The sequence below is a fragment of the Salmo trutta genome, chromosome 4 (genome assembly GCF_901001165.1).
Source record: "Salmo trutta chromosome 4, fSalTru1.1, whole genome shotgun sequence".
Classification (NCBI taxonomy): domain Eukaryota; kingdom Metazoa; phylum Chordata; class Actinopteri; order Salmoniformes; family Salmonidae; genus Salmo; species Salmo trutta.
In genome coordinates, this window is record NC_042960.1 from 62,661,909 (window position 1) to 62,684,443 (window position 22,535).

Consider the following 22,535-nt stretch of genomic DNA (forward strand, 5'->3'; position numbering starts at 1 on the left):
GCAGTTTATTGACAGTTTAAATCCAATTATCGCTGCTCAGTTGGGTCTCTAATTGCAGATGAAATGTCACTTAAATGAGATGTTTCCTCATTTCACTAATCAACAAACAAACATGGAATACATAGTGACCATATTCTCCTATTGAGCTGATTATACTAACAAACCAACATGGAATACATAGTGACAATATTCTCCTGTTGAGCTGATTATACTAACAAACCAACATGGAATACATAGTGACCATATTCTCCTGTTGAGCTGATTATACTAACAAACCAACATGGAATACATAGTGACCATATTCTCCTATTGAGCTGATTATACTAACAAACCAACATGGAATACATAGTGACCATATTCTCCTATTGAGCTGATTATACTAACAAACCAACATGGAATACATAGTGACCATATTCTCCTATTGAGCTGATTATACTAACAAACCAACATGGAATACATAGTGACAATATTCTCCTGTTGAGCTGATTATACTAACAAACCAACATGGAATACATAGTGACCATATTCTCCTGTTGAGCTGATTATACTAACAAACCAACATGGAATACATAGTGACCATATTCTCCTATTGAGCTGATTATACTAACAAACCAACATGGAATACATAGTGACCATATTCTCCTATTGAGCTGATTATACTAACAAACCAACATGGAATACATAGTGACCATATTCTCCTATTGAGCTGATTATACTAACAAACCAACATGGAATACATAGTGACCATATTCTCCTATTGAGCTGATTATACTAACAAACCAACATGGAATACATAGTGACAATATTCTCCTGTTGAGCTGATTATACTAACAAACCAACATGGAATACATAGTGACCATATTCTCCTGTTGAGCTGATTATACTAACAAACCAACATGGAATACATAGTGACCATATTCTCCTGTTGAGCTGATTATACTAACAAACCAACATGGAATACATAGTGACCATATTCTCCTATTGAGCTGATTATACTAACAAACCAACATGGAATACATAGTGACCATATTCTCCTGTTGAGCTGATTATACTAACAAACCAACATGGAATACATAGTGACAATATTCTCCTATTGAGCTGATTATACTAACAAACCAACATGGAATACATAGTGACCATATTATTCTCCTATTGAGCTGATTATACTAACAAACCAACATGGAATACATAGTGACAATATTCTCCTATTGAGCTGATTATACTAACAAACCAACATGGAATACATAGTGACCATATTCTCCTATTGAGCTGATTATACTAACAAACCAACATGGAATACATAGTGACCATATTCTCCTATTGAGCTGATTATACTAACAAACCAACATGGAATACATAGTGACAATATTCTCCTATTGAGCTGATTATACTAACAAGGCAGTTCCAGTTATGAGTGAAATAACATTCATAAATGTTGTCTTATGTGGTCATTGCATTTCACTGTTATAGTTCTAACAAAAAAATGTTTTATTCACGCTGTAGAGATTGGTAGAGAGATTGTGCTGTACATTCCAATACCAGTTCTTGTCCTCAATACCCATTGTAGCTGAGCTCTTATAGATGAGACCCTTGACAATTAATTTGGACAAACTCACACGAGACTTGCAATACAACAATACAACTTTATTGTCCAATGTAACACATATAGTGTAGCCGTGGACAATCATTGGATTTACTGAGGAAACAATCTCTCTTTGTTGTTCATTCATTATGCATCGGAGTAGAGGCACAATGAATGTTTGGACATTCTCCCATTGAGGTGCAACAAGTCCCCGTCTCTCGTACTCTCTGATACACACAGGACTGGAGATTGAGGGTCAACCCCCTTTAAACCTTTTAACCTTGGATTCACGTGTACACAATAGCCACTGTGATTGGCTGGTCACTTCACACTAGCCTGCCATGGTGAGTGAGTAACGAACGAGAAAGGTCAAATGACAAGTCACAGCTGCATGGAAAGAGTCAAATGTTAGAGGAATCACCAATTTAACAACCAAGGGGAAATCTGCAGTTCAAACATAACAAAATGACCCTGCCGCTGTGTTGGCAAACACCTGAGCCATGGGGCTGTAGAAATGTAACCACTCTCAAATTCATAGACAGAGCTATGGATGCAGGGACTGACCATCTGTCAGATCAAAAGAATGGTTTTAACCATGTTTTGAGTCTGCACACAATGTTGATTTACATTTACATTGTTTACAAACAATGGAGTAAAACAAACTTAGATTTTGGGTTCTGATGGGGGTATGACAGTTGAACTAAGCTCATTAGGCATCTAAGTCATTTTTTTTCAATAGTCACTGTGTACATAAAATTACAATTAAAGTCCAAAAATGGATGTACCAACTAAATAATGCCCCTTCTAAAAACAGTTGAGTAAAAACAGCTCATTTAGAAAGAAAAGAAATATACAACTCACTAAGATATATTACTTTCTATGCATTGTCAGCTCAAGATGACATTGGGAAATCTTTACAATAAGTTTTTTTTTGTGCTGCGACGACAAGTCAGACGTCAGTGCTGTGCTTGCAATTCCTCTTTAGGAGCTTTTCAGATTAGTTTTGTTTACAAAGCCGCATATCCATTAGCTTAGGTTAAGAATTTTGTTCATGCATTGCACTGGGTAGATTTAATTTTCAATTCAGGAAGGGATTTTAAATTCAGAAACGCAATCAACTTTGACGGAGAGAAGATTGTGTATCTGTTGTCAATTATGTAACGACTGTCCCCTCTGCTATTGGTCAGAAACTAGAGGAAGCGGCTACCAACGCGGCGGAGGAGGAGAGGATCCGCCTGCAGACCCAGACTGAACAACAGGATCGCTACAGGATGGACCTGGAGAGGGAGAAAATGGTACCTACCTAGCTACTCACAATTTAGCGGTCAAAGGAGAATATGTTTGTACTGTAAACTACACCCACCGCTGACTACTACCCCTTATGTGGCCGGCTACTTAATTGACTTTAACAAAATTGCCCCTCACACTTTTAGTTGGCTAATTTTTGGCTACTTCAGAACTACAGATACACACTGCACCCTGTGAGACTTCAATGAGTAGGTAGAAGTTGTCCTGCACCCTGTGAGACTTCAATGAGTAGGTAGAAGTTGTCCTGCACCATGTGAGACTTCAATGAGTAGGTAGAAGTTGTCCTGCACCATGTGAGACTTCAATGAGTAGGTAGAAGTTGTCCTGCACCATGTGAGACTTCAATGAGTAGGTAGAAGTTGTCCTGCACCCTGTGAGACTTCAATGAGTAGGTAGAAGTTGTCCTGCACCATGTGAGACTTCAATGAGTAGGTAGAAGTTGTCCTGCACCATGTGAGACTTCAATGAGTAGGTAGAAGTTGTCCTGCACCATGTGAGACTTCAATGAGTAGGTAGAAGTTGTCCTGCACCCTGTGAGACTTCAATGAGTAGGTAGAAGTTGTCCTGCACCATGTGAGACTTCAATGAGTAGGTAGAAGTTGTCCTGCACCATGTGAGACTTCAATGAGTAGGTAGAAGTTGTCCTGCACCATGTGAGACTTCAATGAGTAGGTAGAAGTTGTCCTGCACCATGTGAGACTTCAATGAGTAGGTAGAAGTTGTCCTGCACCATGTTAGACTTCAATGAGTAGGTAGAAGTTGTCCTGCACCATGTGAGACTTCAATGAGTAGGTAGAAGTTGTCCTGCACCATGTGAGACTTCAATGAGTAGGTAGAAGTTGTCCTGCACCCTGTGAGACTTCAATGAGTAGGTAGAAGTTGTCCCTAACCACAGATTCAGCTTCTTCAGCATTTTCTCTTAATTTATTCAGTCAATTCTTGGGTCCATGAAAATGATTGCAACTTTCTAGTTCTTTCATCCTCCCATCTGTACCCCTTAGCTCATAACCTTTGACATTTATTCCACACATCCTACTGACAGACTTTATAAATGTCATCCTCCGTTCATAGTACTACCATCAATAAGGTTTCACATTTATTTCTCTCAGCTTAATAAGGTGTTACATTATTTCATTATCTCAGGCCAATGTCTGCTCTGTTTCAGGAAGTATCCAGAAGGGTTGCTTCCTCTTTTCTTTGTTATATGTATAAAAAAAGAACGGAATGTTTACAGATTGGCATTAGCGATGGAAAGTGTTTCCAATCATCACATAATTCATTTTCATAGCGTGAAGGGTAGGACTGAATGGTAGGAAGTTAGTGGGCATAGGATACAAAATCAAATGAGTGGTGATAACATACAATGGGTCTCCAATAAATATGTGAAAGAGAAGATGCAATGGGTTAAATTAGTTACATTAAAGGGATAGTTCAGCCATATTAGATTCAATAAGTGAGTTAAATAGACTGCTTGGCTGACAACGTGCATCAATGAATGGTCAAATAGCTGGCAACAAGGACAAGAAGCTGCCATGTGGGAATTGTAGGTCGCTCGTTTCAGCCCGTTTTACACTATATAAACAAAAGTATGTGGACACCCCTTCAAATTAGTGGATTCGGGCTATTTCAGCCACACCTGTTGCTGACAGGAGTATAAAATTGAGCACACATCCTTGCAATCTCAATAGACAAACATTGGCAGTAGAATGGCGTTACTGAAGAGCTCAGTGACTTTCAACGTGGCACTGTCATAGGATGCCACCTTTACAACAATTTAGTTCATCAAATTTCTGCCCTGCTAGAACTGCCCCGGACAACTGTAAGTACTCTTATTGTGAAGTGGAAACGTCTAGGAACAACAACGACTCAGCTTCGAAGTGGTAGGCCACTCAAGCTCACAGAACAGGACCGCTGAGTGTTAAAGTGCGTAAAAATCATCTGTCCTCGGTTGCAACACTCACTACCGAGTTTCAAACTGCCTCTGGAAGCAATGTCAGCACAAGACCTGTACGTCGGGAGCTTCATGAAATGGGTTTCCATGGCCGAGCAGCCGCACACAAACCTAAAATCACCATTCGCAATGCTAAGCGTCAGCTGGAGTGGTGTAAAGCTTGCTGCCATTGGACTCTGGAGCAGTGGAAACGCATTCTCTGGAGTGATCAATCACTCTTCACCATCTGGCAGTCTGACAGATGAATCTGGGTTTGGTGGATGCCAGGAGAAAGCTACCTGCCCCAATGCATAGTGCCAACTGTAAAGTTTGGTGGAGGAGGAATAATGTTCTGGGGCTGTTTTTCATGGTTCGGGCTATGCTCCTTAGATCCAGTGAAGGGAAATCTTAACGCTACAGCATACAATGACATTCTAGACGATTCTTTGCTTCCAACTTTGTGGCAACAGTTTGGGGAAAGCCCTTTCCTGTTTCAGCATGACAATGTCCCCGTGCACAAATTGAGGTCCATACAGAAATGGTTTGTCGAGATCGGTGTGGAAGAACTTGACTGGCCTGGACAAAGCCCTGACCTCAACTTTATTGAACACCTTTGGGATGAATTGGAAAGCCGACTGCAAGCCAGGCCTAATTGCCAACATCAGTGCCCAACCTCACTAATGCACCTGTGGCTGAATGGAAGCAAGTCCCCGCAGCCATGTTCCAACATCTAGTGGAAAGCCTTTCCAGAAGAGTGGAGGCTGTTATAGCAGCAAATGATTTTGAAATGAAATGTTTGACGAGCAGGTGTCCACATACTTTCGTTATTGATACCATGTCTTGTTTTGACGGATTCGCTAGCTATCTAACCAACTGTAACAAGATATTTGAGAGACAACAAGTGCTCATTGTGCAAATGTATGTTTTCAAGAAACATTTGGAGACGAAATATACTTTTCCTGTTGTCAACAGTCTTAAGCCAACTCTGTCTGTTTTTCTCCATAGTTGTGCACACGTTGGTTTTGTTGCTAACCAACCGACCCCTTCTATCAGTGCTATAACCTACTAAGCACTGACTCCTCAGGTCCAAGAGCACCAATAGATTTAGTTTTAGAGAACTGTAGTGCTCTTTCTACATTGTCTTGATGCTGGTCTTCAGGTGAACTGCAGTTCTTTCTACATTGTCTTCTTGCCGGTCTTCAGGTGGACTGTGGTGCTCTTTCTACATTGTCTTGTTGCTGGTCTTCAGGTGGACTGTGGTGCTTTTTCTACATTGTCTTGTTGCTGGTCTTCAGGTGGACTTTGGTGCTCTTTCTACATTGTCTTGTTGCTGGTCTTCAGGTGAACTGTGGTGCTCTTTCTACATTGTCCTGTTGCTGGTCTTCAGGTGAACTGTGGTGCTCTTTCTACATTGTCTTGTTGCTGGTCTTCAGGTGAACTGTGGTGCTCTTTCTACATTGTCTTGTTGCTGGTCTTCAGGTGAACTGTGGTGTTCTTTCTACATTGTCTTGTTGCTGGTCTTCAGGTGAACTGCAGTTCTTTCTACACTGTCTTGTTGCTGGTCTTCAGGTGAACTGCAGTTATTTCTACATTGTCTTGTTGCTGGTCTTCAGGTGCGACAGGAGATGGAGGAGCAGGTGGCCCAGAAGTCCAGTGAGCTGGAGCAGTACCTGCAGCGCGTCCATGAGCTGGAGGACATGTACCACCGCCTGGAGGACGCCCTGGAGGACGAGAAACGTGCCAGGCAGGACGAGGAGACGGTCCGCAGGCTCCAGGCCCGGTCGGTGCTCCACACACAGACACATAGGCAGGCATATACTGTACATAGGCACGCATATACTGTACATAGGCACGCATATACTGTACATAGGCACGCATATACTGTACATAGGCACGCATATACTGTACATAGGCACGCATGCACACTCTTGAGATGAATTGATGGACTTGATTGTCTCTCTGACTGAGTCACTGTAAGTGGAGTGAGTCAGTGTGGAAGAGGGTGACACACACACAATTCTGTTTCTGTGGATACACTGAGACACAAGGGGGCCACACACACACACCAAGGCATCTACATGTTTCCTACATAGACATAGGCAACAGTCCCTCCCGTCCAGACACCCTTCCTTCCTCTGTCTCCAGGTTACTAGAGGAGACTGTTCCCTGTACTTAAAGTACGTCTCTCCAGGTTACTAGAGGAGACTGTTCCCTGTACTTAAAGTACGTCTCTCCAGGTTACTAGAGGAGACTGTTCCCTGTATTTAAAGTACGTCTCTCCAGGTTACTAGAGGAGACTGTTCCCTGTACTTAAAGTACGTCTCTCCAGGTTACTAGAGGAGACTGTTCCCTGTATTTAAAGTACGTCTCTCCAGGTTACTAGAGGAGACTGTTCCCTGTATTTAAAGTACGTCTCTCCAGGTTACTAGAGGAGGCTGTTCCCTGTATTTAAAGTACGTCTCTCCAGGTTACTAGAGGAGACTGTTCCCTGTACTTAAAGTACGTCTCTCCAGGTTACTAGAGGAGGCTGTTCCCTGTATTTAAAGTACGTCTCTCCAGGTTACTAGAGGAGGAGACTGTTCCCTGTACTTAAAGTACGTCTCTCCAGGTTACTAGAGGAGACTGTTCCCTGTATTTAAAGTACGTCTCTCCAGGTTACTAGAGGAGACTGTTCCCTGTACTTAATGTACGTCTCTCCAGGTTACTAGAGGAGGAGGCTGTTCCCTGTATTTAAAGTACGTCTCTCCAGGTTACTAGAGGAGGAGGCTGTTCCCTGTATTTAAAGTACGTCTCTCCAGGTTACTAGAGGAGACTGTTCCCTGTATTTAAAGTACGTCTCTCCAGGTTACTAGAGGAGGAGGCTGTTCCCTGTATTTAAAGTACATCTCTCCAGGTTACTAGAGGAGGAGGCTGTTCCCTGTATTTAAAGTACGTCTCTCCAGGTTACTAGAGGAGACTGTTCCCTGTACTTAAAGTACGTCTCTCCAGGTTACTAGAGGAGACTGTTCCCTGTATTTAAAGTACGTCTCTCCAGGTTACTAGAGGAGACTGTTCCCTGTATTTAAAGTACGTCTCTCCAGGTTACTATAGGAGGAGGCTGTTCCCGGTATTTAAAGTACGTCTCTCCAGGTTACTAGAGGAGACTGTTCCCTGTATTTAAAGTACGTCTCTCCAGGTTACTAGAGGAGACTGTTCCCTGTATTTAAAGTACGTCTCTCCAGGTTACTAGAGGAGACTGTTCCCTGCATTTAAAGTACGTCTCTCCAGGTTACTAGAGGAGGAGGCTGTTCCCTGTATTTAAAGTACGTCTCTCCAGGTTACTAGAGGAGGCTGTTCCCTGTACTTAAAGTACGTCTCTCCAGGTTACTAGAGGAGACTGTTCCCTGTATTTAAAGTACGTCTCTCCAGGTTACTAGAGGAGGCTGTTCCCTGTATTTAAAGTACGTCTCTCCAGGTTACTAGAGGAGACTGTTCCCTGTATTTAAAGTACGTCTCTCCAGGTTACTAGAGGAGGCTGTTCCCTGTATTTAAAGTACGTCTCTCCAGGTTACTAGAGGAGGAGGCTGTTCCCTGTATTTAAAGTACGTCTCTCCAGGTTACTAGAGGAGGAGGCTGTTCCCTGTACTTAAAGTATGTCTCTCCAGGTTACTATAGGAGGAGGCTGTTCCCTGTACTTAAAGTACGTCTCTCCAGGTTACTAGAGGAGGAGGCTGTCAAGCGGGCTGAGCTGGAACAGATCCACCTCCACCAGCAGAGGGCCATCTCTGAGACAGAAGTGGAGAAGCAGGAGCTGCGGAAGGAGGGAACAGCCAAGGAGAATGCCCTGCAGGCCGCCATGCTGCAGCTGGAGCAGCTAGAGAAAGAGAGGCAGGGGGCACTGGAGCAGTACCAGGTGAGACATGTTTTAGGGCCGGTTTCTAGGACAAAGATTCACGGCCTATTTCTGGACTAAAATGTACTTTGAACAAAGATTCTCAATTATTTTCAGTCAGGAGTAGGACTCATTTTGTTCTGCTGGAACAGGGATGCTGTGTGAGGCTAGAACAATACATTTTTTGTGGTGCTAGAACAATACCTAATTATACATGTAGGGGGTGCTAGAACAGTGGGTGCCTTGTGAAGCAAATAGTACCAGATGACAATTGTAGGTGGCAGTAGAGGTCTACAGATGAGCCATGGATTGTCCTGTTTCACTATCAAAAAAACAACTGATATCGTATTTTCTTTGTTTGTCACAGGAGGTAGTGCAGAAACTGGAGGATGCAGCAAATAACACCAGGACCTGGAAACATAAAGTGGCCCACCATGAGGGATTAGTCCGCCTCGTTCAACCAGGTAACACAACACTATATTACTGTACACTTTCCTCCTTTTATCAGTACTCTCTTCATTCTTCTCTCTGTTGTGTTGTTTTTTGTTCACCCTCTCTGGGTGCATCTCAGTAATGTAAAGTGGCTTCCTTTCCTCATTTACTTTCCTTTGCACTGATGTGTGAACTTTCTGATTTGTTTTCTCAGGTTCGAAGGGGCCTCAGAAAATCACTAACTGGGGCCCAGCGGCCTTCACTGAGGCAGAACTGAGCTTGCGGAAGAAAGACTGGCAGGAGAGGAAGAGCCAACCCGCCGAGAACCAGTAGAGCCCCCTTTCCTACGTTCAACACACTCATGGTTGCTGGAACATTGATGCAATGTTGCCCTCAGTGTGCCAAGTTGCGTCTTCAGCATTCGTTGACCAACTCAAAAGAAAACAGGGAAGACAGGCTTGTTTATACACAGACACCAGGGTTGTGTTCATTAGGAAACGGCGAGGGCCTACCTGAACCTGTCCAATACGAAAGGCTCATTTTTGTTTTCTGTTGCAAAGCGTTTTGAAATGTTTTCTATTGCGTCCCCTAATGAACACAACCTAGTTCAGAGCAGGTGCTGCACAGATCTTGATACTACCTGGATAGCCTTAGAGGGAAATGAACAGCCAGATTAAAATTGCTTTCATATGAAGGAATAAAAGGAGCTGCACACTTGACACTAATAAATGTATGTTTGGGAAAGTGGAGTCGTTTTTATCAAAATGTTTTTGAGCGTGTTTTGGCGTATTTCAATTTTTCCTAAGATTTCAGTTGTTTGTCTTTTTTAAATGTTAAAACTACAGCTTGCATAGTTTTAGGATGACTGTTTTTGGTTCCATTGCCAAAGTGATAGAATTTATAGCGCTTAAATAGCCCATGTAAGTATGAACAAAACTCCATGATAACATCATGAAAGGACAATTCATGAAAATCAAATGACCGGAGCTTATCTCAATAACTAGCCATCATACTGTACTGCTCTCAGTATTTCATGTCATTTTTGTGTACACATTCTGTAAGAAACAGGGCATTTTGCAACATTACACTTGAAGCATTGTTGCTAGCAAATTACAGGGCTTTGTACCCCGGTGCCAGAACCATGATCTTGGGGGATATAGTTGTTGTTGAACTTTTGGTATTTTCTATTCTTTAATGTGTGTAAATCGCTTAATACAGAACTCTGTAATAAAACATTACATCAATCTTTAAACAGTAGTTTTGTACAATCGTTGCAAGTAGTTACACATCTGTTCTCTATCAACTGATTATTAATATATAATTTAACAATGTTCATAACACAATAGACATCACAAGAGGTTGGTGGCGCCTTAATTGGGGAGGACGGGCTCGTGATAATGGTTGGAGTGGAATGGTATCAAACTCATGGTTTCCATGTGTTTGATGTCATTCTATTAGCTCAGTTCCAGCCATTATTATGAGCCGTCCTCCCCTCAGCCGTCCACCACTGAAAGAAATAAGAACCCAGTCTCTGCAGTTGAAATGACGCTGCCAGCGATACAACAGGACTAGTATGGTTGTTTGAAATGATGTCCTCCAGGGGACACAATAGTTTCAGAAAAGGCAAGGCTATACATCGTTGGTTGTCATCTCCTACAAAAGCGTACCCCAGCTGGTGGCCCGCAGGCTTTTTTTTGGCCTCCCAAGTTTTGAGCCCCAAAAAAATGTTTTTTAAAATTTGAATATTTTTTTTTAATGGTTGGACATAAAAGACTAAAAATAATCAGCTCCAGGTGATTGTAATTTAGGAAATCTGTTCCCAAGTATTCCCATGCATAATAGAGATATGATAGTATACAAATGTAAGCAAGTTTTGAAATTATGTTTTAGTCAAATATTAGATATGTTTGGGCTTCTTGCGGTCAATTTCCAGTCTACCATTTATCTGTAATTATGTTCCGACCATTCGCTAAAGAAAAAATTGTCCCGCGGCTGAATCTAGTTGATGATCCCTACAACATTCATTTAAGTAAACTATGTCATGAATACAACCTGTTATGCTGTCAACTGTATGTGTGTGCATGCGCACATGCGTGTCTTCAGGGATGTTTCGATATTTCCATTACTTCACTGCACAAACCCGCCACTTTCCAAAATAAAATAGATTCTTGTCTTCTCCTTACGTCTACGTTTACACAGGCAGCCCACTTCTGATCTTTTGCCCAATTATTGTAGAAAGAGCTAACCTGATTGGTCAAAAGATCAGAATTGGGCTGCCTGTGTAAACCAATATTATCTGCATTGTTTAGTATTTATTTGCTGAAAAACTTTAACATTCTTTCATATTTTAAATAAATATCGTTTTCATAGCTTTTCTGGCCAAAATCTCTGGACTAGAAGATCCCGAAGGGCCTCTTCTAGTAAGTGGTGACGCAACTTATTCTTTGGCTGCAAAGGGGCAGCAGGTCAAGTGAAAAAACAAAGAGATGGAGGGAAAAATAAACTCTAAACAGGTGTAAACTCTAAACATCCCAAACTCTCAAAAGCCAATCAATCAAGCTAATCTGTTCTCCACAATATGAACTATTTAATTCACCCTGTCTTCCTTGCATATCGTGCAATCGTTGTTCATTTGCTTGAGTGAAAAGAACGAGGGGCAGTCAGGAAAGAAACCTAAAGATGTGCTCCAGATGAGCTTCACACACACCACAGCTGTACTAACAATGCTTTAAGCAACAGGGCAGCTCGTCGTTAACGCCAAGCACCACTCCGGAAGCGCTCTGTCAAACCCCCTCCTTCCTCTCTCCACCCCCAGCGGAGTCTGCATCCCATCATGCCTCCTTAAACTTCCTCAAATTCATCAGCTCGGGGTTATGAGGCCTGCAGCCTGAGTACCACATTCCAGGGACGTGATGCGAAACAGAGAATGCAATAAATTCCCCCTCTGATCTGGAATCCATTGTGTGTGTGTGTGTGTGTGTGTGTGTGTGTGTGTGTGTGTGTGTGTGTGTGTGTGTGTGTGTGTGTGTGTGTGTGTGTGTGTGTGTGTGTGTGTGTGTGTGTGTGTGTGTGTGTGTGTGTGTGTGTGTGTGTGTGTGTGTGTGTGTGTCTCTCAGTGTATCCACAAAGATGGAATCCATTGGGGGTGTGTGTGTGTGAGAGAGAGTGTCTCAGTGTATCCACAAAGATGGAATCCATTGGGGGTGTGTGTGTGTGAGAGAGAGTGTCTCAGTGTATCCACAAAGATGGAATCCATTGGGGGGGTGTGAACTCGTGTCTCAGTGTATCCGCAGAGCAAGATACGCAGGGGTGCCTGCAAAAAAAGCCTGCAAATACAGACAATTTGGAAAGAGAAAGGAATTTCAGGTATTTGCTTTGAAGGGGTACTCCAAGTTAAGGAGCCTCGAGTCTCTCTGGACCTGCTCTGGCTGTTTGGAGCGTAGGATATGCAAATAGATGGCTATATACTGTCTTACTCCATCAAATCAAATCTTATTTGTCACATGCGCCGAGTACAAGAAGTGTAATGCTTTCTTACAAGCCCTTAACAAACAATGCAGTTCAAGAAATAGAATTAAGAAAATATTGACTAAATAAACTAAAGTAAAAAATGTAATAAAAAGTAACACAGTAAAATAACAATACAGAGGCTATATACAGGGGATACCGGTACCGAGTCAATGTAAGAGGGTACAGGTTAGTTGAGGTAGTTTGTACATGTAAGTAGGGGTAAAGTGACTATGCATAGATAACCAACAGTGAGTAGCAGCAGTGTAAAAGCGAAGGGGGGGTGTCAGTGTAAATAGTCTGGGTGACCATTTCATTAATTGTTCAGCATTCTTATGGCTTGGGGTTAGAAGCTGTTAAGAAGCCTTTTGGACCTAGACTTGGTGCTCCGGTACCGCTTGCCGTGTGATAGCAGAGAGAACAGTCTATGACTTGGGTGACTGGAGTTTTGGGCAATTTTTTGGGGTGTTCCTCTGACACTGCCTAGTATCTAGGCCCTGGATGGCAGGAAGCTTGGCCCCAGTGATGTACTGGGCCATACGCACTACCCTCTGTAGCGCCTTATGGTCAGATGCCGAGCAGGTGTCATACCAGGCAGTGATGCAACCGGTCAGGATTCTCTTGATGGTGCAGCTATAGAACTTTTTGAGGATCTGGGGACCCATGCCAAATCTTTTCAGTATCCTGAGGGGGAAAAGGTGTTGTTGTGCCCTCTTCACGACTGTCTTGGTGTGTTTAGACCATGATAGTTTGTTGGTGATGTGGATACCAAGGAACTTGAAACTCTCGACCCGCTGCACTACAGCCCGTCGATGTGAATGGGGGCCTCTTCGGCCCTCCTTTTCTTGTAGCCCACAATCAGCTCCTTTGTCATGCTCACATTGAGGGAGAGGTTGTTGTCCTGGCAGTGTGACCTCCTCCCTATAGGCTGTCTCATTGTTGTGTCATCAGCAAACTTAATGATGGTGTTGGAGTTGTGCTTGGCCACGCAGTCACAGGTGAACAGGGAGTACAGGAGGGAACAAAGCACGAACCCCTGAGGGGCCCCGTGTTGTGGCAGATGTGTTGTTGCCTACCCTTACCACCTGGGGGCGGCCCGTCAGGAAGTCCAGGATCCAGTTGCAGAGGTAGGTGTTTAGTCCCAGGGTCCGTAGCTTAGTGATGAGCTTTGTGAGCACTATGGTGTTGAACGCTGAGCTGTAGTCAATGAACAGCATTCTCACATAGGTGTTCCTTTCGTCCAGGTGGGAAAGGGCAGTGTGGAGTGCAATAGAGCGGTATGCAAATCGGAGTGAGTCTAGGGTTTCTGGGATAATGGTGTTGATGTGAGTCATGACCAGCCTTTCAAATCATCATGACTACCAACATGAGTGCTATGGGGCGGTATTCATTTAGCCAAGTTAGCCTCGCTTTCTTGGGCACAGGGACTATGGTGGTCTGCTTGAAACATGTAGGTATTACAGAGTCGGTCAGGGAGAGGTTGAAAATGTCAGTGAAGACACTTGCCAGTTGGTCCGCGCATGCTCTGAGTACCCGTCCTGGTAATCCATCTGGCCCCGCGGCCTTGTGAATGTTGACCTGTTTAAAGGTAATGGTCACATCGGTTATGGATAGCGTGATCACACAGTCGTCTGGAACAGCTGGTGCTCTCATGCATGCTTCAGTGTTGCTTGCCTCGAAGTGAGCATAAACGGCATTTAGCTCGTCTGGTAGGCTCGCGTCATTGGGCAGCTCGTGGCTGGATTTCCCTTTCTAGTCCGTAATAGTTTGCAAGCCCTGCTACATATAACGAGCATCAGAGCCGGTGTAGTAGGATTGAATCGTAGTCCTGTATTGACGCCTTGCCTGTTTGATGGTTCAGCTGAGGGCATAGCGGGATTTATTATAAGTGTCCAGATTAGTGTCCCGCTTCTAGAAAGCGGTAGCTCTAGCCATTAGCTCGGTGCGGATGTTTCCTGTAATCCATGGCTTCTGGTTTGGATATGTACGTATGGTCACTGTGGGGACGACGTCATCGATGCGATTATTGATGAAGCCGGTGACTGAACAATGCCATTGGATGAATCCCAGAACATATTTGCCAAATTAGATTTGCCAAATGGAGGGGCGAGGGAGAGGTTTGTATGCATCTCTGGGTGTGGAGTAAAGGTGGTCTAGAGTTTTTTCTCCTCTGGTTCGACATGTGACATGCTGGTAGAAATGAGGTAAAACGGATTTAAGTTTGCCCACATTAAAGTCCCCAGCCACTAGTAGCGCCGCTTCTGGATGAGCATTTTATTTTTTGCTTATGGCCTTATACAGCTCGTTGAGTGCGGTCTTAGTGCCAGGATCGGTTTGTGGTGGTAGATAGACGGCAATGAAAAACATATATGAAAACCCTCTTGGCAGAGAGTGTGGTCTACAGCTTATCATGAGGTACTCTAAATCAGGCGAGCAATGCCTCGAGACCTCCTTAATATTAGACATCACACACTAGCTGTTATGGACAAATAGACATACACCACCACCTCTCATCTTACCAGACGTAGTAGCTTTTCTGTCCTGCCAATGCATGTAAAACCCAGCCAACTGTATATTATCAGTGTCGTTGTTCAGCCTCGACTCGGTAGTCTCGAATGGAGATCATCGAGTTTATTCTCAAGTGATTGCACGTTGGCCAATAGAACAGATGGTAGAGGCGGGTTACCCACTCGCCGACAAATTCTCACAAGGCAGCCCGATCTCCGCCCCCTGTATTTCCATGCGAATGATGGGGATTTGGACCTTGTCTCGTAGAAGCAGTATATCCTTTGCGTCGGACTCATTAAAGAAAAAATGTTTGTCCAGGTCGAGGTGAATAATTGCTGTTCTGATGCCCAGAAGCTCTTTTCGGACATAAGAGACGGTAGCAGTAACATTATGTAAAAATAAGTTATAAACAATGTGTAAAAACACACAAAATACCACCGTTGGATAGGAGCCCGTAAAACGGCAGCCATCTCCACTTTTGCCATTATAGTGTCCTAGGAGACAATGAATGAATCTCGAAGGCCCCCAGCAAAGTCTCCAGTGTTAAATCAACACCGACAGTGTTAAATTTAACATTGGGCCAGTGCCTATAAGGGTCCAAACTTTTCAGTGTTAAATTAACACTGTGCTTAATGGTGACGCTGTTACACTTTGTCAGTGTTAGGGACCTAACACTTTTAGTGTTATGCAATAACACCTCATAAAGTATTTTTAACCATTACACAAAGAAGTCCGTGTCGCAGTTCACTTAGTGATTAAGTGTCACGAATCCCACCGAAGGTGGCTCCCCTGCCTGCTCGGGCGGCGCTCGGCGGTCGTCGTCACCGACCTACTAGCCGCCGCTGATCCCTTTTTCCTTTTCATTTGGTATGTCTTATTGTTTGCACCTGTTCCTCATTTGGTCTTTTGATTTTGGTTATTTAAGCCTGGTTAGCCCGCCCAGTGTTGTGCGGGATTATTTTAGCGTCAGGTTGTACTTTTGTCGTTGGATGTGCTGGCGATTTATTACTTAATATTATATGCATGCTGTGCACCTGTTTTGGGCACTTGGCAATTTTCCCACGCCGTTTGTGTTGGCGTTGATCGTGTTGTTTTTTTGTTCAAATAAACACGAAGTTCCGTACCTCTGCTCTCTGCGCCTGACTCCTACCACCACTCCTAGCAACACTGTGACAGAATCCCGCACCAGCCATGCAGTCAGCAGGAGCAGCCTCCCCTCCTCTCCCATCGATGGAGGAACGGGTCCTTCACCATACCACCATCCTCCACCGAATCGGCTCAGCGATGGAGCAGATGATGGAAAGGATGGACCGATGGGAGAGGAGTGGCCTCCCTACCGCATCCCCAGCACCAAATCCCCCTCCACCATCTACCCCTCCACCGACGTCCGGACCCGGAGCCCTACGCCTGGCTCTCCCCAGGGAGTACGATGGAGCGGCGGCTGGGTGCCAGGGGTTCCTGCTACAGTTGGATTTGTACCTGGCTACCGTTCATCCAGCTCCCTCGGGAGAGGAGAGCGTAAGCGTCCTCGTCTCCTGCTTAACGGGACGTGCCCTGGAGTGGGCCAACGCAGTGTGGTATGGCCCAGACTCGGCAAGGGATCACTACCCCGAGTTCACCCGCCGTTTCCGGGCCGTGTTCGACCACCCAGCAGAAGGCCGGGCGGCGGGTGAACGGCTGTTCCACCTGCGTCAGGAGACGAGGAGCACACAGGACTTTGCTCTGGAGTTCCGGACCTTGGCTGCTGGAGCGGGGTGGAACGACAGGGCCCTGATGGACCACTATCGGTGTAGCCACCGGGAGGACGTCCGCCGTGAGCTAGCATGTCGGGACACTACCCTGTCACTAGATGAACTGATCGACATGTCCATTCGTCTCGACAATCTGCTGGCTGCGCGCGGGCGTCCAGACGGGGCCCTGTTGGTTCCACCTCCAGGTCCTCCAGCTCCCATACCTATGGAGCTAGGGGGGGCCGCGTCCAGGGGAACCGGAGGAGGAGGCTCCCCTTGTCCCCAGTGTGGTCGGAGAGGACACACTACCGACCGGTGCTGGGGGAGCTCCTCTGGGAATCGGGATGGCAGGCGGAGCACTCCTCGTCCATCTCAGGTGAGTAAGCACCAACCTCACCCAGAGCCCCCTGTTGGTCACATGTTCGTTTTAGTAACTTTCCCCTTGTTTTCTCCCTCTTTCCAGCATAAGGCGCTAGTCGATTCAGGCGCAGCTGGAAACTTTATGGATCGTGGGCTCGCATTAAGGCTAGGGATTCCCCTGGTGTCGTTGGACCAACCTTTCCCCGTGCACTCCTTAGATAGCCGACCATTAGGGTCAGGACTGGTCAGGGAGGCCACGGTGCCACTGGACATGGTAACGCAGGGGGATCATGGGGAACGGATTAGTCTCTTCCTCATTGATTCTCCTGCGTTTCCAGTGGTGCTGGGGATTCCCTGGCTGGCCAATCACAATCCCAATATTTCGTGGAGACAGGGGGCTCTCAGAGGGTGGTCAGAGGAGTGCTCAGGCAGGTGTAAGGGAGTTTCCATCGGTGCGACGACGGTGGAGAGTCCAGACCAGGTTTCCACAGTGCGCATTCCCTCAGAATATGCCGATTTGGCTATCGCCTTCTGTAAAAAGAGGGCGACCCGATTACCACCTCATCGACGAGGGGATTGCGTGATAAATCTCCAGGTAAACGCTGCACTTCCCAGGAGTCATGTGTACCCATTGTCACAGGAGGAGACGTTGGCTATGGAGACATATGTCACGGAATCTCTGAGACAGGGGTATATACGGCCCTCCATGTCACCCGTCTCCTCGAGTTTCTTTTTCGTGAAGAAAAAGGATGGAGGTTTGCGCCCGTGCATTGATTATCGAGGTCTAAATTCCATCACAGTAGGGTTCAGTTACCCACTACCTCTCATCGCTACGGCGGTGGAATCATTTCACGGCGCGCGTTTTTTCACGAAACTGGACCTCAGGAGCGCTTACAATCTGGTGCGTATCCGGGGAGGGGACGAGTGGAAAACCGCATTCAGTACCACATCGGGCCACTATGAGTACCTCGTCATGCCGTACGGGTTAAAGAATGCTCCAGCCGTCTTTCAATCCTTTGTTGACGAGATTCTCAGGGACCTGCACGGGCAGGGGGTGGTGGTGTATATTGACGACATCCTGATTTATTCCGCCACCCGCGCCGCGCATGTCTCCCTGGTGCGCAAGGTGCTTGGGCGACTGCTGGAGAATGACCTGTACGTCAAGGCTGAGAAATGTGAGTTTTTCAAACGAGCCGTTTCCTTCCTGGGGTATTGCATTTCCACCTCGGGGGTGGTGATGGAGGATGACCGCGTTAAAGCAGTGCGTAATTGGCCGACTCTGACCACGGTAAAGGAGGTGCAGCGGTTTTTAGGGTTTGCCAATTACTACCGGAGGTTTATCCGGGGCTTTGGTCAAGTTGCGGCTCCCATTACCTCACTGCTGAAGGGGGGTCCGGCGCGCTTGCGCTGGTCAGCAGAGGCGAACAGAGCGTTCAGTCGCCTGAAGGAGCTGTTTACCGTCGCTCCAGTGCTGGCTCATCCGGATCCCTCTTTGGCATTCATAGTGGAGATGGACGCGTCCGAGACTGGGGTGGGGGCCGTGCTATCACAGCGCTCGGGCACGCCACCCAAACTCCGCCCGTGCGCTTTCTTTTCTAGGAAGCTAGGGCCGGCGGAGCAGAACTATGACGTGGGGGACAGGGAGTTGTTAGCTGTGGTCAAGGCTCTGAATGTGTGGAGACATTGGCTTGAGGGGGCTAAGCACCCTTTCCTCATCTGGACTGACCACCGTAATCTCGAGTACATCCGGGCAGCTAGGAGACTGAATCCGCGTCAGGCAAGGTGGGCCATGTTCTTTACCCGTTTCCGGTTCACTATCTCTTATCGGCCAGGTTCACAGAACGCGAAGGCCGACGCACTGTCCCGCCTATATGACACCGAGGAGAGGGCCATCGATCCGGCTCCCATTCTTCCGGCGTCGTGTTTGGTAGCTCCGGTGGTATGGGAGCTGGACGCGGAGATCGAGCGGGCGTTACGGTCGGAACCTGCACCATCTCAGTGTCCGGCAGGTGTTCAGTACGTACCGCTTGGTCTCCGTGATCGATTGATTCGATGGGCCCATAATCTCCCCTCTTCGGGTCACCCTGGGATCGAGAGGACAGTGCGGAACCTGAGGGGAAAGTACTGGTGGCCCACCTTGGGTAAGGACGTGCGGTTTTATGTTTCCTCCTGCTCGGTGTGCGCTCAGAGCAAGGCTCCTCGACACCTGCCTAGAGGGAAATTACACCCCCTCCCCGTTCCACAGCGGCCGTGGTCACACTTGTCAGTGGACTTCCTCACTGACCTTCCCGTATCTCAGGGGAACACCACTATCCTGGTCGTTGTGGATCGGTTCTCGAAGTCCTGTCGTCTCATCCCGTTGCCCGGTCTCCCTACGGCTCTGCAGACTGCGGAGGCACTGTTTACCCATGTCTTCCGGCACTACGGGGTGCCCGAGGACATCGTTTCTGATCGGGGTCCCCAGTTCAAGTCCAGAGTTTGGAGGGCGTTCATGGAACGTTTGGGGGTCTCGGTCAGCCTGACCTCGGGTTTCCACCCCGAGAGTAATGGGCAGGTGGAGAGGGTGAACCAAGAGGTGGGTAGGTTTCTAAGGACGTATTGCCAGGACCGGCCCAGAGAATGGGCGAGATACGTGCCATTGGCAGAAATAGCCCAAAATTCTCTACGGCACTCATCAACCAACATGTCACCGTTCCAGTGCGTGTTGGGCTACCAGCCGGTCCTGGCTCCATGGCACCAGAGCCAGACCGAGGCTCCTGCGGTGGAGGATTGGCTGCAGCGCTCGAAGGACACCTGGAGAGCCGTCCAAGACGCACTCACAAAGGCGAGTGGACGGCAGAAGAAGAGCGCTGACCAGCACCGCAGTGAGACCCCTGTGTTTGCACCAGGGGATCGAGTCTGGCTCTCGGCTAGAAACCTGCCCCTCCGCTTGCCCTGCCGGAAGCTGGGCCCGCAGTGTGTAGGGCCGTTTAAAGTCCTGAGGAGGATAAACGAGGTGTGTTACCGGTTACAACTTCCATCTTACTATCGTATTAACCCCTCGTTTCATGTGTCTCTCCTCAGGCCGGTGGTGGCTGGTCCCATGCAGGAAGGTGAGGTGCCGGAGGTTCCTCCCCCCCGCTGGACATTGGGGGGTCCCCGGCGTATAGGATACGCGCCATTCTGGACTCCAGACTTCGGGGGGGGCCTACAGTACCTCGTCGACTGGGAGGGGTACGGCGCGGAGGAGAGGTGCTGGGTACCCAGGAGGGACATTTTGGACCCCCCACTACTGAGGGAGTTCCACCGCCTTCATGGGGATCGCCCTGCGCCTCGTCCTCCGGGTCGCCCTCGAGGTCGGTGGCGGCGCGCTGCGGGACCCGCGCGTCAGGAGGGGGGTACTGTCACGAATCCCACCGAAGGTGGCTCCCCTGCCTGCTCGGGCGGCGCTCGGCGGTCGTCGTCACCGACCTACTAGCCGCCGCTGATCCCTTTTTCATTTTCGTTTGGTATGTCTTATTGTTTGCACCTGTTCCTCATTTGGTCTTTTGATTTTGGTTATTTAAGCCTGGTTAGCCCGCCCAGTGTTGTGCGGGATTATTTTAGCGTCAGGTTGTACTTTTGTCGTTGGATGTGCTGGCGATTTATTACTTAATATTATATGCATGCTGTGCACCTGTTTTGGGCACTTGGCAATTTTCCCACGCCGTTTGTGTTGGCGTTGATCGTGTTGTTTTTTTGTTCAAATAAACACGAAGTTCCGTACCTCTGCTCTCTGCGCCTGACTCCTACCACCACTCCTAGCAACACTGTGACATTAAGGACATTACAATATTATTAGTCTTTAATGCCACATGTTCTGCCTTTACAAAGACTTCAGGACTGGCAGCGGATGTGTTTCAACTTTGACTTACAGTACATAACCATAGACCACTTATCGTCAGGTGGGGGTTGGAATGGTGTTGGTTCTGGCCTGGTCTTGGTGTTGGTGTTGTCTGGTCTGGTCTGGTCATTGATCTGCTCTGGTCCTGCAGGGGGAGGAAGGACAACCTCAGAGCGAGCAGACACACCTGGAAGCTCGTGAACCAAAGGTCAATGGAGGCACTCCCCAGTGGTCTGCTCGCTCCGAGCGTGGGTTGGTATCTTTAAAGGGCTTTATTCCTCCGTGCCCTGGTTGTGATGGTGTTCTCTGCATCTGGTCTGGCCTGGTGTCTCCTTCTGGTGAAACTGCTCTGGGTGGTTGGCGGTCAGCTGGTCCTTATCTGGTCAGTTGTGGCCTGAGGAAGGCAGATGGGGAGACAGAAAGCAGGGGAGGAGGCCTGCAGAATATGGTAATTGAAGACCACAATTCGGGCCGTTTCATGCTGTGGGTGTTCTCTGATATCAGGAAACGGCCATTGATACCAGCCATTGGTCACTTCCAGTGTTATGAGACACAGATTATTTGTTTACATAGTAGGTTAGGATAACTAACGTGGCAGGTTAGGATAAATAACATGTCAGGTTAGGTGACACATCACATCTACTGCATCTTGCCATCTTGATGTAATGTATCACTAGCCACTTTAAACAATGCCACTTTATATGTTTTCATACCCTACATTACTTATCTCAGATGTATATACTGTACTCTATACCATCTACTGCATCTTGCCTATGCCGTTCGGCCATCACTCATTCATATATTTTTATGTACATATTCTTATTCATTCCTTTACACTTATAAGGTAGTTGTTGTGAAATTGTTAGGTTATATTACTTGTTAGATATTACTGCATGGTCGGAACTAGAAGCACAAGCATTTCGCTATACTTGCATTAACACCTGCTAACCATGTGTATGTGACAAATAAATTTGATTTGATTTGATTAGCATGGCAGGTTAGGAGGCTGAGGTTAAGGTTAGGAAAAGGGTTCTAGTTTGGCTTAGCTACAATGCTACAGTTGTTAACAACTGTTGTCCCCGATGCGAAAGAAACAGCCACTGACCAATGGCGAGTATCAATGTGTGTGACTTGATATCAAGAAATGCCTATATCAGAAAACGCCCCCTAATTGCTGTCTGCAATTACATCCTTCTCAGGCTGCTGGCCAGGGGGTAGAGGGAGTAAAGGCTTGCCACGGCAGGGCTTCTACTCGCCTCAAGGCCTGCAGTCTGTCGTCTCCTCATCAGATAGCTGATCCGGTTCTGGATGCTGGGGGTCTGGGGTGGTCTGTGTACTGGGGAGTCCGGTCGGGCTGCATTCAAGCCACTGTTACATTCCTTCTTCCCCAGTCTTTCAGGTGTTAGGGTGCTCCGTGGACTAAGGGAACAAAACCAGCCGCAGTC

General features: G+C 46.7%; 1 protein-coding gene across 1 annotated transcript in view; it reads left to right on the forward strand.

Moving 5' to 3' along the window:
* Nucleotides 1-10,375, forward strand: part of LOC115192813 (switch-associated protein 70) — a 30,149-nt gene extending 19,774 nt beyond the window's left edge. The window contains exons 8-12 of the mRNA XM_029751683.1: nucleotides 2,770-2,877; nucleotides 6,434-6,600; nucleotides 8,514-8,712; nucleotides 9,059-9,155; nucleotides 9,338-10,375. Coding sequence (XP_029607543.1) covers nucleotides 2,770-2,877; nucleotides 6,434-6,600; nucleotides 8,514-8,712; nucleotides 9,059-9,155; nucleotides 9,338-9,456 — 690 coding nt within the window. The 3' untranslated portion in view covers nucleotides 9,457-10,375. The remainder of the gene's footprint in view (nucleotides 1-2,769; nucleotides 2,878-6,433; nucleotides 6,601-8,513; nucleotides 8,713-9,058; nucleotides 9,156-9,337) is intronic.
* Nucleotides 10,376-22,535: the final 12,160 nt, after the last annotated feature.